The sequence below is a fragment of the Anabrus simplex genome, chromosome 3, assembly GCF_040414725.1.
Source record: "Anabrus simplex isolate iqAnaSimp1 chromosome 3, ASM4041472v1, whole genome shotgun sequence".
In the NCBI taxonomy this organism is placed as follows: domain Eukaryota; kingdom Metazoa; phylum Arthropoda; class Insecta; order Orthoptera; family Tettigoniidae; genus Anabrus; species Anabrus simplex.
In genome coordinates, this window is record NC_090267.1 from 244,453,718 (window position 1) to 244,470,478 (window position 16,761).

The 16,761-nt window shown below is 43.4% G+C and overlaps 1 protein-coding gene across 1 annotated transcript in view; it reads right to left on the reverse strand.

Moving 5' to 3' along the window:
• Positions 1-5,845: 5,845 nt before the first annotated feature.
• Positions 5,846-16,761, reverse strand: part of LOC136866198 (mite allergen Der p 3) — a 75,280-nt gene continuing 64,364 nt past the window's right edge. The window contains exon 7 of the mRNA XM_067142944.2: positions 5,846-6,054. Coding sequence (XP_066999045.2) covers positions 5,905-6,054 — 150 coding nt within the window. The 3' untranslated portion in view covers positions 5,846-5,904. The remainder of the gene's footprint in view (positions 6,055-16,761) is intronic.

Sequence of the window (16,761 nt, forward strand, 5' to 3'; positions counted from 1 at the left end):
AATGTCACTCCGCGACATCCTCCCCAACCTTCTCTATCTCCAATGGGATGACCAGCTGCACTTGCCGAGTAATGAGCGTGTTGTCAGGCTGCCGCAGAACGACCGTTCTTGTACGTCCGTCTCTTCCTGGGCGTATCTCTTCTATCCTCGCTTTCTTCCACATGTGTCGAGGTCTGACGTCTTCTTGGACGAGGACGATGTCTCCGATCTTGGGCATATGTGTATTGGTCTTCTGATTTTTGACCTCATGGTGACTTCTCAGTTGAAGCAGATACTCCTTTTTCCAGCGTCGTGAAAAGTCCCCCAAGACCTTTTGTTGCAATCTGTATTCCTTTAGGAGATTTTTCCTCGTGCTCGGTTCTGGCCCTTCCGGGATGGACGTTAGTTTTCTTTCAACTAAAAATGGGATGGTGTCAGGAGATCTCCTGTGTCTTTTGCCTGCGTGATTGGCCTGCTATTGAGGGTGGCTTCAACACTTGTACTGAGACTTTCTTCGTTCAGATGGGAACGGCCGAGTACCTTTCTTAGACATCTTTTTACAGATCCAGCCATTCTCTCCCAAAAGCCCCCCCCCCAACCAAGCCGTTCTCGGTGCGATAAACTTCCAAAAAATACCATTGTGAGTACAGTGGTGGTGCACCTTGGTGTCTGTCACAATCTTATTGAGATCTATAAGCTCGTTTTGAGTAGTGAGGAAGGTCTGAGCGTTGTCAGAATATATGGCGTGCGGCACTCCTCGTCTGCTGACAAATCTCTGCATGGCCATCAAAAATCTATCTGTAGACATATCTGCAGATAGCTCGAGATAGAAAGCACGGGTGGTGGCACAAGTGAAAAGAATGATGTACGATTTGTTAACATTGCTGCTACATCTAACGTACAAGGGTCCAGCGAAGTCGATCCCAATCATAGAGAAGGGTTGTGCCAACTGTATGCGATCTGCTGGTAATGGCGCCTCAATCACCACTGGTCTGCTGTTGAGCGCTAATTTGCACGGTGGACAAGAATGTAGAATCTTCTCGGTTATTTGTCGAGCTCGCAGAACCCGAAATTCTTCACGTAGTTCTGCCAGTACTATGCGTACTCCCCCAAGATAGTGACGTTTGATGTGGGTCTCTTGAATGATTAATTCGGTGAACCTATGACCGCCGTCCAGAATTGTTGGGTGTGTCTCAGTTTCAGACAAATTTGAGAATTGTAGTCTGCCACCAAGTCGAATGATACCTTCATGTAGAAATGGGTTAAATCTAGCAATTTTTGAAGTTTCTGGTAATCGTTCACCATTTCGTAATGCAGCTAGTTCAGCAGTGAACCGTTCCTATTGAACCCTTTTTGATCCAGTATGTGCGTGACGTACGTAGCTATTCAGTCGTTAGTGCATTGGGGTATTTTATTTTCTTACTCAACATATTGACGAAACGAAGTACCCAAGCTGTGACATGTAGCAATTTCCAGTACGAGCTATACCTCGAGATATCCAGGAGGGGTTCCGCTATAGTGATCGTGAGAACTTGTTGCGTCTTCCTTCCTTCTGGCAACTGCGTGCAGGTGGGCGTTGGATCACGTGGCCATGCGCCTCTGTGTTTGATGAGCCAGTGAGGACCATGCCACCATGTTTCTAAAGAGGCTAGCTGATCTGCGTATACTCCGCGAGTGAGGTGATCTGCAGGGTTATGATCTTCAGGATAGTGTTTCCATTGACTAGGGTTTACGTGATTATGTATTTCTGTCACACGGTTGCAGACAAAGGTCTTAGACTTTTTCGGAACATTGCGAATCCACCCAAGTGCGACAGTATAATAGCTCCACAGCTGAGACTTCTTGATCTCTTGACAGAAGTAGTGAAGAAGGCGTGTACCAGCAAGTGCGGCTAGCAGCTCTAGTCTTGGTAGAGTTAACGTCTTCACGGGCGTTAGTCTGTTTTTGCTGCAGGCGAATTTTGTGACAGGAGTGTCGTTAACCGTTGACCTCGTGTAGTGGACAGCTCCATATTCTCTCTCCGAAGCATTGCAGAAAACGCGCAGCTCTGGTTCATGTCCTGGATTTGTAATGACCACCCACCTGGGAACGGATATGGTTGATAGATGCTGAAGCGTGGGCGTCCACAAATACCAGTTAGTACAAGATCTGATGGAAGAACTTCCTCCCAAGATAGGCCTCGGAGCCATGTGTCTTGTAATATCAGTTTTGCTACGATCCCCGCAGGTGCGAAAAGTCCGAGAGGGTCATAGAATCTGGCAGTGGTGCGTTGAATGCTCCTCTTCGTCCGTGGTTTGTCCACCAGGTATCTTGCTATTTCTCCCTTGTCGGTCGGAATGATGTCTTCAGAGGTATCCCAATCGATACCCAGCACAATCGTTACGGATCTCATTTTCACCCCGTCGTTGCGCAAGGCTTCATTCAAGGTCAGTGAAATGGTAGCCCACTTACGGCGTGGGAGTTAGATCACCATCAAAACGTCGGTGAGTTCGTGTTATAACCTCATCATGAGGATGTCGTCTGCAACACTTGTTATAAAGTCATCCATAAATGATCACTTATCGAGAAGTCCCGACGCAAATGGATAATTATCTTGACGCAGTGTTGCCAGCTCTCTAAGACTAGCGGACAGAAGAAATGAGCTCGAAGTAAGTCCAAATGGCATACTTTTGAAACGGTAGGCTATGACCTCGTTAGTGAAATTGTTCGCACCATCTCTTGTATTCTCGGTGCAATACCACAAGAACCGCGTGAGGTCTCTGCCGTTTTCGTCTAACGCTAACTGCAAAAAGGCTTGGTGACCATCACACGCGATAGCCTTCGGGTGGCTCCTGAAACGTAGAAGGGTTCCCAATATTTCGGGGAGCAAGTTAGGACCTATTTCCAGTGCGTCGTTCAGTGAAGGCAAGTCTGATTCATGTGACGACGTGTCGAACAAAATTCTGTACTTTGTGATGTCTCCCCTTTGTTTCTTTACATTGTGGTGTGGCATAAAGTAAACATTATTAGGAGTGACGTCCTCGGGTGCAACTTCCGCGTGCTCTTGTCTTATGTAGTCCCACATGTGGTTGTAATAGATGTGTTTCAAGTACTTGTTCCTCTGCAGTTTAGCCTCTAACAGAGCGACTCATTTTTCAGCGGTGTTGTGAATGTCAGCTAAGGGAATGCTTTCCTTTCGAGGTAATGATACAACTCTCCGTCCATGTTCGATCCGGTAAGAATTTCGAAACTCTTGAAAAATGGAGTTTTCTTCAATGGATAATTTTCGGTCCTGGTTATGCACAATTCCAATAGTTTCCAGGTCCCATAACCGTCTCACGCTTTCATTATTTATCTGATCCGTTGTGAGTGTGACATGGTTGACCATTATTTGGTTGATCGTAGTGCCAGATCTACTTCCGCTGAATGTACCCGAAGATAGTAGGAAGAAGAACCAGTGATGTTGATACTCTGATAGGTTCTTTCATTGTTACTATCTTCCAGTAAGAATCCGCACCTATGAGTACCTCGATCGGAAGATCTTTGTCAAGGTCGTCACTCGGATCAGCCAACTTCATCTTCCTTAGTGATGCTAGCACGGTTATGCCTTGGGGTGCAGTTGGTTGCAAAGTGTAGGGGCTGTGATTTTCAAAGGCGGTAATCGATACTTGAGCTTTGGTTGAGTAGCCCATAATGTCGAAACAAACCTTCCGTCTAATATCATACATAGTGGAGGGTGATTCAAACGTGCTTATCTCAAGAGTCTTGCGATCAGTAACATTAAGCTGCAGCGAATCAATCAGAGAATTGTGGATGAAGCTCGATTGACTCCCTGCATCCAGGATACAACGAGTTAGATTCTATCGCCCTGTCGGTCCCTTGATCCATACACGGGCCGTTTGAAGGTGTGTGAAATCCGACGTGATTACCCCTATATTGCCCACGGAAGTGTGTTCACTGCTGCCCTCGGTACAAATGGATACATGGTGTGACCCTCGAGATTTGATGCAGGATGTCTTCCCCCTCTTAAAACACTGTCTCTTGTTGTGCCCACGGCGTAGGCAAAAAAGCACCGGTTTGTGGCTTTCAGTCTCTCGACTCTCACCTGGGGATCCTTCATCTGCTGACAATACTGACAACAGTGAACTCGGTTTTAGCAGTACACACAGAACGGGTATGGTCGCGGTGTCTGCTTCCCCTTTTGTTTGTTTGGTTTTGTGTTTACGTGAAGAGGTCGTTAATGGGGCGTCACCCCGTTTCCTTTACACTAACCCCCAAAGAGGTTACACCTCTCATAGATGGAGCCGGAGAAGGAACATATCGAGAAGGTGCAGCTAGTCATGAAACGTTACTCCTCTGAGGTTGAGTCCCCTCCAAGGTCGAGTGGGGAAAGGCAGCTAGCCTTAAAACTATAATCCTCCGAGGTTTGTCTCGTCTCTAAGGTGGTGAGGGGAAAGGGGATGTCTGGAAGGGCAGCTAGCTACGTTCACGAATTCAACGCCAATAAACAAGTGCACGTGCTGTCAAGATGACAGGTGTCATCTTAACAGGTGTTCAAATTCCGCGGCCCTACGTCGTTAAGATAGCAGCAGTGAGGTTAGGCGTTGTCAAGTTGGCAGCAGTGAGGTTAGCGACGTTTACTTGTTCAAAATCCGCGTCCTACCTCGTTAGGACCCGTCAAGATGGCAGCTGACATCTTGACAGCTGTGAAAAGTACGTACAATGTTAAATTCCGCTCCCTCTATGTAGTTAAGATGGAAGCAGTGATGTTATGCCCTGTCAAGGTGCTAGCAGTGAGTTTAGCGACGTTCACTTGTTCAAAATCCACCCCCACGTTGTTAGAACCCGTCAAGATGGCAGCTGTCATTTCGACAAGTGTCAAAAGCACGTAGATTTTAATTTCCGCTCCCCTACATCATTAAGATAGCAGCAGTGAGGTTAGGACCTGTAAAGATGGCAGCAGTAAGGTCTTGTCCAAGAAAGCGAGGATATGATCTGTCAATATGACAGCTATCGTCTTGACAGCTATCAAATGCACGTGGCTTTGTTTACAAACAAGACCAAATGCTCGTTACGTCACGGTCACGTAGTCATGACATCATAGGGTCAATGACCTAGGTCGGGGTCAATGGCCTCGGGTGCTGACTTGCAGAAAAAGTGCTGAAGGCAGTAATTTAGAACGCGTATACCTCATAATATTCTCGTGCTAATTCTTCCAAAGTTTGCTCACATCTTTCGCTCATTTAAGTACCTAATGGAAACTATATAGCGAGCTATTATATTCCTGATGAACAATTCTACTCCACCCCTTTTAGGAATACATGATTATCTCTTCCTCGTTCTCTCCTCTTATCCAAACATTATTAACTCCTAACAGATCCACATATATTCTCTTTTGCTGACTCAGTCAGTTCTACTTCCTTCCATACGCCACATTAATATTGACAGATCCTCATCGAATTCCGTTTGGTTCGTCAAGTCGTTTACTGTCAAATGGAAGTGGGACTATGATACTTCCATACGTCCGAGGCTTGGTTAAAATGTACTGAGATTTGTAATTTCTGTGAAACAGGATTCTACCTTACTTACACATAGTCCCAGTGATGATGTTATCTTTAACGGTTTAGGTACCCCGGCGGTTTATATAGTCCTGGAAACCTGAGCTCATAGAGGGCAATGACTCAGAATATGTCGGAGATTTCCTCTCCCACTCCATACCAACTGGTATCCCGACACTCAGGACACTTAATAGGCCACTCAGCCGTTGCCCATGGTTCACGAACCAGGACGCGGCGACTGTAACCCACACCATGAACCATCTGATGATCATGTATCCTATGATAGTTTAAAGAAAGGAAAGGACGTCGACAAATGTAGACATGTAGTGTACTCATTGCTACCATTTTATTTGCAGCTTCAATACTCCTATCAGATTACTTTATTTTCTCAGATTCCCGTATTCTCCTTTATCCAATGTCTGAAGTAAGCGACTCTGGTGGATACATTTGGGCGAGGCGACTTGGTACAATTCTTCGTAATCAGGGAGTTGACTCCAATTACTTCACCGTTACTGAAAACTGGACTACCAGAGTCTCCCTGAAAAGTGAATAACAGTAAATAAGGTTGATATTTCAGCTGTTCAAACTCTTTATATTTGAGTCATTCTAACACATGGATATACTAGCAGGTACAAGCGTCTTCGTCCACATTAATTTACTCAACCATTAGGTGATTTGAAATAATTTATTCACTAGCACAATTTAGAAAAACATAACATTTATTAGAACGTATCGTTTTCACATAAATAGCTGTTTTGTTTCAATAGTTACGGTACCGGGTGGTGGCTGGTACAAATAATATTAAAACATTACCAAGGACCATATTATGTTAAAAATCTAATTTTTCCTTATAGAGCTTCAGAATAGTGTCCTTCCATCTGGAGTTAATATGTGTAGAGTGCCTGTCTTTCTAATTCTTGAACAACCCACGTACAGCTGAGCATGGGAGAAGCACGGTTTCCGAAGATGGAGTCCTACAACTACAAGCGATTGTCCTCGTGCATTGTTGATGCTCACAGCGAAACCCAAACGATTGGGAATCTAAAGACGTCTAAATTGCAATGGTATATCCGAAGAGATGATCTGAACGCGAGGTGTAAAAACTACTTCGCTAGGCCATGTCCAGGCACGATGGTCGTTTCAATAACATTCAACATCCGTTTCCTAAGTAAGATTCGTTTTCCATTGCAGAGGAAAGGAGGATTCATATTGCTGAGTAGGATAACACAGCGTACAAAATAAATACTTTTTTTGTGCCTGGGACTTTGTAACTGATGTTGGGTATATTTGGGTCGCTGAATCTAAATATGAAATCAATCGGTTGTATTCTTTTCGATTAAATTTTTTCTCAGCTCTATTTTCTTAGACCTGTGTTGATTTTAAGTGCAGTTTTACACGAAATGTGCAGTTCTAACTCTATTTGTTCAAGTTTCAAACATAATTTAGAAGGATTGGGTTATGTTTAGATACTGGTCCTATTGGCAGTCTGACGAACAGTTAGTTCCAGGAAAATGCACCTGATTGTGTGAGTGTGTGAGTATTTAGTAACTGAATTGACATTAATATATTCTTGAGGGGCTACGTGAATGAACGTAGTTTCATATCAGCACGTAGAAAACCAGATATGTACAGTTAATTGCCGTATTTAACACTACTTGTGCTTTATCCGGTCGAAAGGAAAGAATGCTCTGGCGGGCGCCTTGTTAACGCTTCAATTAAGTTGATGTTAGTTTGCAAATTCAGAGTACATCACAGTAATTGGCTTCCGCTTATATTCATGTTTATGAATATCTTGTTATAAAGTTAGCCTAAAACGTACTGTGGTCCAGATTGTTGCATTTGTGCTGTTTTATAGAAATAAAATGAGTTCAAGTAGAAGAAGTAGTGCAAATCATCCTATGTGTTTTGCTACATATCCAGAACTATCTGAAGATTCTTTAGCAATGAATTACGGTTACTCGATTGCAAACGAGGAGCCTAACCTCACTATAATGTGTTTCGCCGACGATACGGTAGTATTTGGGAAAAACACTGAATCTGCTGCCGAACTAGCTAGGATCGCCATAGAAAGATTTAAGGAACTCGGCCTGGACATCAGCGCTTCAAAATCAGCTTGTCTTTCTATCAAAAAAGGTCATCTAACGGAGGAGAATATCATCATTAATGACGACTGTGAAATTAAATCACAGTGCAACGGAAGAGCCATTCGTTACTTAGGTGTGAATTTCATCAATGAACTTAAACTGGATCCAGAAGCCGTACTTGACAAGAGACGAAACAATATTGACACCCTTGTTAGCTCACCATTGCTGCAATCTGACCAGAAATTTTCAATTTTAAATAGTTCAGTATCACCTACTCTTTTTTACCCATTCCAAGTTACTCCCCTAAACAAGATACCTAAAACTTTTCTATGAGATGCGGATAAAACACTGAAGAGTGGAACTAAAGAATTATTACAACTACCAGCAGACGTTCCGGATTACATGATATGTACCGAAAGGAAGTATAAGGCCTCGGTTTATTTAGCGCCACTTGGGAAGGCAAACTACAGCATATTAACATCTGTAATAAATTATCGCTTGCAAATAACGGCTACATTAATGCAACTAGGAACCTGGAACAAGAACGTACAATTTGTTTGCAAGATCTAGGCATAGAAATGAATGATCGAGTTATATCCAAAAATAGCCATCTTCCCAATGTAAGGATACTACGAGACAGAGAATTGCAGTCATGGACGAAGTTGCCGCACAAAGGAAAGGGCGTTGGACTCTTCCAGGAATACACGCCAGGGAACAAATGGATAAGAGATCACCGAGGCTTATCCTGTGCGGAATGGAGAGAGGTCACCAAGATGACAGCGAATGTGTGCGCCGTTCGCTCCGTGCCGGGAAGGTCCCAGGACAACACCCTCTGTCGGCGTTGCCACAGAGAGCACGAAACTCTTGCCCATGTCCTGGGAGCCTGCCCTCACGGGGAGATATTGAGAAATTCCCGCCATCATACAATACGACACATGATTGCGACCTCGCTGAGGGATCATGGTTTCACGGTGCATGAAGAGGTCTCTGGCCTAGCTTCCGACGGGAGTAACAGGCGTATTGACATGATAGCTTTTCAACCTGCTAGCAAGCAAGGACAAATCTTACATCCCACAATACGCTTCGAGTCGCACGTTGGCCAGGCCGAAGAGGTGGACGCCGAAAAGAAGTCAGTTTACCAGCCAACTGTAAACTACCATAAAGATAAATATCACCTAGACAATATTTCCGTCCATGGACTCATGATCGGAGCTCGAGGCACAATCCCTAAATTTCTTGTACAGCTATGGGATTCTCTCGGTCTCAGCCGGACACGACTTCACGACATCGCTATCGCCGCAATACGAGGTTCAGTGACCATACTCCGCAATCATCTATATAGCATTTGAACAACAATATTGCAAATTTATTCCTGAGCCTTGTGATTTTTCTACCTGGCACAGTAGCAAAGTCAACAGTAACTTAGAAAACTAAATACCGTGCAGTTTACATACTTTATCCTTGTGGCAGCCTCCGCATGGGGGAAGTTTGTAATAAATAAATAAAAGAAAACAGTTAAGCCATTGGTGACTTTATAAAGAGAGCTCACCTTGGATACTCTGGTGTTCGGCTTGGTGATTCGAATAAAACATGACCACCGCATCAAGTCTGCAAAACTTGCATAGACCATTTACGAGGGTGAACTACCGGAAAGAGAAGTCTGAAATGCGGAGAACCGATGGTTCGATGAGAACCCAATAAGCACTTATATGACTTATTTTTGCCTATTAAATATTTATGAGACCAACTGAAAGAATCATAGCAAGTGGACTTTTCCTGATTTAAATTCTGCAGGACGCCCGATCCCTCACTCAGAGGAATTGCCGACCCCATCGTTTCACCAGCTACCAGAGCTCTGTGAGGAAACGCATTGTTCCTCTGACCTTTTCTGATACTAGCGAAGGTGGCAGTGATTATGAGGCGATGTCATCACTTCCTCAACGTTTCAACCAGGATGTGTTAAATGACCTCACCAGAGATCTCACCTTGTCAAAAGAAGCTATTCATCACAGCAACCCCGGAAAATATGGATTTGACACTATTTTCGATTACATTTATATCTCAGCCACCTCACCCCCTTGCCACTAAGGGTGCTTGGGGTGTCTTATACTCGCACGATTTGTCTCCTGAATCTAAGTCATAAGTGTACCAAATTTGGTTGAGATCGTTCCAGTAGTTTAGGATGAGATTTAATACATACAGTGACATTTATCATATATATACTACCAAATGTACCCGTGCTTCACTACGGTATTCTACGTTTTATATGGATATCGAAGAAAATTAGTTTTCACGCAGTGATTAAGATTTTTGTTTAAATAGCATGTCTCTTAGCTTTATCCGAACAGCATGGTGAGGTCCCCCATTACAATGGTCGGCGCTCCTTGCTATTGCCAGTTACACAGGAGTTGGAGAACTCATCCCTACTCTCAGTCGAAGTCGAAGTAGGGAGTATTCATTACAATAGCAGACGCCATCCTGCTGGCAGTCACTATCGATTTGTAAAGTATGAATTATAATGACAGACACATCCCTTCTAAATCGCTACAGATCGACTTCAATGAATAATATGTAGATCGACATACGGAAGTTTATGCATGTTTACATATTGCTGACTTTCATTTACAGATTGACCGCTGCTAAACGGTCAGTTATATGGACAAACGAATGGCACCATGAGACGCCACTTTTTAACGGCCTAATGGTTGATCCTATGACATATTCCCGTATCCCCTCTATTTATGGGTTAGACTTAGAAAGTGTGAATATGGAGTAATTTGGGTAAGTCTTTTTACACACTGCACTACGTTCCGGATACTTATGTGACAGCTAGAGAAGTAGAATTTGCCTCACATATGGCAACTGGGAGGGCGAATGTTCGTGCTGAATTGGATGATCCCGTCTTTCCTATAAGTGTGTCAAGCTAGGAACCAAACGTGTAAAATCTGCAAAATTTAAGTACAGTCGGGAAACAGCCAAATCTAACGCATAAGGGATGGAGATACGATAAAAGGTCATAGGTCCAAAAGTGTAGATCACTCCAAATTGTAATTGTGTCATCCGTTTTTTGATAAGACTTACCGTTCATCCACGGAATACACCGAAACGAACGTCTGCACCGCCATTAAAATTACCTCCATATTTCGATATTTTCCGGGGGTAAAAGGTGAAAACTTTAAACATCTTGGAATATATCCGACGGTTACAGGCTAAAACCTATAATTCTGCCAAATTTCAATTTTCTAGCTCCTCTGACAGGTTGTACCCCCGTCCTGAATTTGTGGGGAGGGGTAAGAATTAGGACATTCAGGTATCCAAAGCAAGAATGTATATAGATGGTCATTATTACACGTGAAATGGATATCTGTACGAAAATTTTGCCAAAATAGTCAATGTACAGACACACGGTCGTTACGATTTTATTTCGACCCCATTGCCAGTCCACTTTACACCCTCCACCCGTTAAATTTCTTCCGGAAACCAAACATACTGTTACTTTATCTTCAAAGGGGATTATTAATATCAGTTTTCACGCCTGTAACATGTTCATCATAATTAAAATACATCCACCACTACACCACTTCTTTTCAATCCCACTTAAGTGTTTTTTGATAACTAAAAAATACATGTTTCTTTATTTTTAATGAAGTCCTACTTCCAGTCAGATTCCAGTTGGAGAGTTTTCATCATAACGATAGGCCTCTACTCTACTATCATTAAAACTCGAATGTTCGTGGTTTCATTATAGGGGCAGGCTCCCTTGCCTAGTGCTATTCACAATCGTGTTAGGGAGTTTTGATTATAATGACAGGCCTATTTGCCTACTGCCAGTCATAATTTAGATGAGGAGTTTTGTTTATAATGACAGGCCTCCATGCCTACTGCCTGTTGCAATCGATATGGGGAGTATTGATGTTAATAGAGGCCTACTTGCCCACTGCCTGTCACAATCGACTTAGGGTGCTTTCATTATGATAGCAAGCCTCCTTGCGTACTGTCCGTCACAGTCAATTTGGAATGCTTTCATTCTCATCAGGCTTCCGTTTCTTCTAGTTTCTGTCGAGTTGGGAATTTTGCATTGTTATGGCAGGCTTCCTTTCCTACTGCCAGTCACGTTCGAGTTATAGAGACAGTGTTACAATGGCGGGCCCCTTTGTCTATTGCGAATCACTATCGAGTTGGGGAGTTTTGATTATAATGGCAGGTCCCATGCCTACCGCCAATTACAATCGAGTTTGGGAGTTTTGATAAATGGCAGATCCCCTTGCCTTTTGCGAATCACTATCGAGTTGGGGGAGTTTTCACTTTAATGGCAGGCCCTGTCTACTGCCAGTCACAGTTGAGTTGGGGAGCTTTTATTATAATGGCAGACTCCCTTGCCTACTGCCAGTCAAAATGGAGCTGTGTATTTGTTACTCTAATGGCAGGCCTCCTTGTCTATTGCCAGTCAAGGCCGAAATGGGGCGTTTCGATTAAAATGGCGGGCCTCCTTACCTACTGCGACACACACAATCTGGGGGTATTTACTGCAATGGTAGGCCCCTAATCCTATTTCCAGTCATTTTCAATTTGTGGAGTTTTCAGTAAAATGGCAGGCCCTTCCCTACTGCCAGTCAAAATCAAGAAGTGGTGCTTTCATTATAGAGGTCAGCTCCCTTTCCTAATTCTAGTCACAATCAAGATGGGAGTTTTGATTATAATGGCAGGCACTCTTGTGAATTAGCTGATGTTGGCTGACTAACTGTGGGTTGCCGCTCATTGTAGGAAAGCCCATTATTCTCCACATAGCTTCGTTGATTCTTACCTTCACATTTAATACGGATTAATTTAATTGCGTGCATTGCCTCCACTTTTGTCATCAAACACAGCCAGGTCAGATCACTTATTCCCACATTTGCAAACATACTTGATCGACTGAATTGCCTTATTCTACGATGATACGCGTGTTTAAAAAGTTTGGTAACAGAAGACAATATAGAGCAATTCACATATTGTCTTCAGAAATTTCCAACCCTTGGACATTGATGTTTGGGGTATATCCTCCGTTTCGTGGGCTTCTACCGCGATACATTTGATATCCGTCCTGCCCCGTCTGCGATTCCTTCAGAAAATATTGAGAGCCTATTCTATCGCTTCGTGCAGATTCCATCCTTCATGCATGAGAGGGAGGATTTTTGTATCCATAGGGACCGTGCACCATTTGCTTCGTTACCGCACAAAAAGTTTCTGGTCTTCTTCTAGATCAGGGATTTCCGTACTGATGAAGTGAACTCTGTGTACGTGTAACGTGGCTCTGAGCCAAACCAGAATGTGTTCATGAGGTAGTCCGCGATTTTTCCGCTCTATCGTATACATATGACAGAGAACTTCACCAAAACTTTCTCCATTTATGATGAAACCCATGAGTGCCTTGTGTTTCTGTTGTAAGTCACTTGCCGACAAATCATGACGATCCTGGTTTTTTGTCCGCCGAAAATTTCTAGCTGTATCTCTAATCATTTTGGATTACACGTAAATGTGATGTCTTCCGTAGTTTCGCACGTACGTTCGTGCATGTACCAAGGATGTCCGGTAAGGCTAAAAGGCAAAATGATCAACTGGCATATGCCGGCAACATTTTCATCTTTGAAGACGGCATCCCTCAAATGCGCATTCTGCTCCGCTCTTAATGTCTTTTGGGTATATCGAATGTACCTGGGCCTTTCAGATTCAGTCTTGGCATAAATATCTACGATAAACTGTCCAAACAGGCTTCTAATTCCCTATGAAATGTTGAAGCACATCACAATTTTTCTAAGCAGAGGACTTCATAGCTGATATATTCTTGGTTTTCAGCATTACAGCAGTTTGTTTCCTTTGTCGCAGTTGAAAATAATATATATCTTCCACCTGCCAGAAAATCAGAGGATACTTCAGCGCATCATACGATCGGTGGGGATCAGGGATTCTTTCTATCGTACCATTTCTTTGTTCTAAAACTACTGTATGTCACTTTCTTCATCTTGTTCTCCGCCATTATTAGAGCCACTTCCGTTGACGTCAGTACATTGAATCACTTTTCATGTTAGTTTTGTGGGTTTTTGCCTGCAAAGATAAGAAGATTGAATGCAGACTCATCATTTCCATACCTTATTTGAAGCTATGGACGTATGAGTTTTCACAGTTCATCACGATCTGCAACGGTAAGACTAGAGATAGGAAGTTCATATTCACAGTACATATTTATTAGTATGTTATGCAGAAGCGATTAGCATTTTAGTCGCCTAGGTTTAGCATCTGTCATGCTGCCTACTAAGAACTGGGTCCCCCATGGGCACTGAAACTTGTTTCATGCGTGATGGCATCGACGCGTATAAGGCGCGAATGGCGTCCTGTAGTATACCCAACCATGCTGCACTCACCTGGTTCCACAGTTCATCTTTGGTGGTTGGCGTTGGGTCACAGCGAAGCACCCGTAGTTTAACCGTATCCCAAACATTTTCAATTAACGACAATTCCGGTGATCGGGCGGGCGAGGGAAACAGTCCGACATCCTATGACAACAAGAAGGCACGTGTTCGTGCAGAAAAATGTGATCACACATTGTCCTGCTGAAATATGGCGTCTGGACTGTTGTGCAGGAAGTGTACGGCTACAGGTCGCAGGATGTCATTCACGTAGGTCAAATTAGTCACAGTGCCCTGGGAACGCACCAACTGTGATTTTGAGCTGTACCCAATAGCCCCCACACCACAAGGCCTCGAGTTGGCGCTGTATGTCTTGTGCGAATGCAGTTAATATGACGCCTCTAACTCTGTCTGCGGCGAACAAAAATGCGCCCGTCATTTTCAAACAACCAGAACGTGGATTCGTCTGAAAACACTCTCTGCTTTCATTCCTGTTCCCAGTGACGTCGTTCCTTACACCATTTCAGTCTAGCATGTTTATGCACATTAGTCAAAGGTAGGCGGAGAAGTGGACGACGCGCCGGTAACCCAGACCGTAATAAACGGCAACGGACTGTCACTTCTAATAGAGTACGATAAGTTACAATGTTCCACTGTTGCACCAGAGTCGAGGAGGACGCAGATCTCTCCTGCAATGCCATTCGGATGAGGTGTCGATCTTCTTGTGGAGTGGTCTGTGTGGTGCAACCAGACCTATCTCGTCGTGTTCCACGGTCTTCTGTGGATCATTCTGTTCACACCCGTCGCATTGCCGACACACTTCGTCTCACACGAGCAGCAATTTCCCGGCTGGATGCATCACGTTCTCTTACGCCAATAATCGCCCTCTTTCAAACTGACTAATTTGACGGTACGCCTCTCGCGTACGTCTGTTCTAGTCACACTGATCCATTTCCTTCGGTTTGAAGCGACAACGAGAGCCACAGGCAAATTTTACCAGTCGGTGGTGGAACGCGGAGATATTGATATGGACCTTGAACCTGACGGCTGACATGGTTCAAATGCTAATTATATCTTCAGAACATAATAATGCACATGTCTTGTGAATATGAACTTTCTATCTCTAGTCTTTCAAGGTGTTCTTGTTTTTGTGAACATGAACGTATATCCTGTCTAGTTTGTAGCACATTCCCGCAACGCTGCTCCGCTTGCAGTGTACTGTCCTCTACAAAAAATACTTGCAGGAATATAGGATCTCTATTCGGGAGGCTTCATATACTCCCGATACGGTGATATGCTTGGGCTTCAACCTTGAACGTTGGCATGTATATGGGCTCTCTAATTTCTTTGGTGCTGCCGAAAGAGACCACCTGGAAGCATGAATTGCCATGTCTGATATCTTGCAGGAAACGTTTAGCGTCCATGGAATCACCGATTAGGGAAGTACCCACCAGGGGCTCGGGATAATCCATTAACGTCATCAGTTAAACATTTCCTCCGCTGCAGCACGTACCTGGACTTTCATTTTTCCACTTATCTACTTCAGAGTGTTGGCCTGTTACAAACAGTAATCGTATGAGACACAAATGTTTCGAGGCATAATCTGCTGATGGGTGATAACCAGCAGCTACATTCTCTAAGATTCTCCAGAAGAGCATTGTTGCAACGCTTCTCTCCTTCTTTGCTGTCTTTTACTGTTCTGCTGTTGTCTTGATTCTCTTTGTGAGGTGGATCCGTGTCTCCTCTCCTTCCCTCTATTTCCTTGCTTTGCTGTTGTCTTGATTCCCTTTTTGGGATGGATCCCACTTCTCCTTTGCTCTCTTTCTCTGATCTGCTGCTGTATTGGTTCTCTTTCAGGTGTGGACTCCGGTTCCTTTTTCTTTTTCTGTGTTCTATTTGTCGATTTTGTACACATTTCCTACTCCGACATGGCTACAACATATTTTAATTGCAGTAAAAATCAAAATGTTATGTTCTATACTAAAATATAAAAATAATTGACCAAAATGAATATGGGATAAATATTGAGCATTAACCGCACACGCAATTCGAAGTGTTGATTTGCAACCTTTTTACAACTAAGAGATAAGCAGAAGTTAATGAAATGAATATCGAGTAGATATAAAATACATACCTATTTCAAGCGTTTAAAACTAATGTAAATTATTAATTTAAAAAAACACATCTTTAAGCGTATAGAAGTACGACGAAGAATTAATGCATATCAGTAACAGAAAAGAGCTTGCTTAGCGACAGTGAATCTATTCCTTAATCCCGGTCACGGCACGTTGGGTTGTGATGAGAACACAAAGACATTAAAGATAAAGACTGTTAACCGTACTCGTTACCTGGTTGCAGCTCAATGAAATAATTATGACAATGGGAAACCACGGAAAACCATCTTCTGGGCTGCTGACATTGGGATCCGAAACCACTATCTCCCGGATGCAAGCTCACAGCTGTGCAACCCTAACTCCACGGCCAACTCTCCCGATACAATTAAATAGAATAAGGCATACATATGCAACTGAAATTCATTTCGTATTTGAATACAATCTAAGAAACTAACATACACTAAAGAGACTGTCAAACAGAGGAACGCGCGCGGCAAGCGGGTGAATTATAACTCAGTGTCCACGACCTTGGCAAAAAAGATGTACCCCTACTACCCTTCCTCACAGCACTGCCGTAGCACTAATCAAAACGCTTAGCCGCGAGAACGATATTTTGTGCGTATTTCCGCCAATAACTATGTTAGTAATTAAAGAAAATACA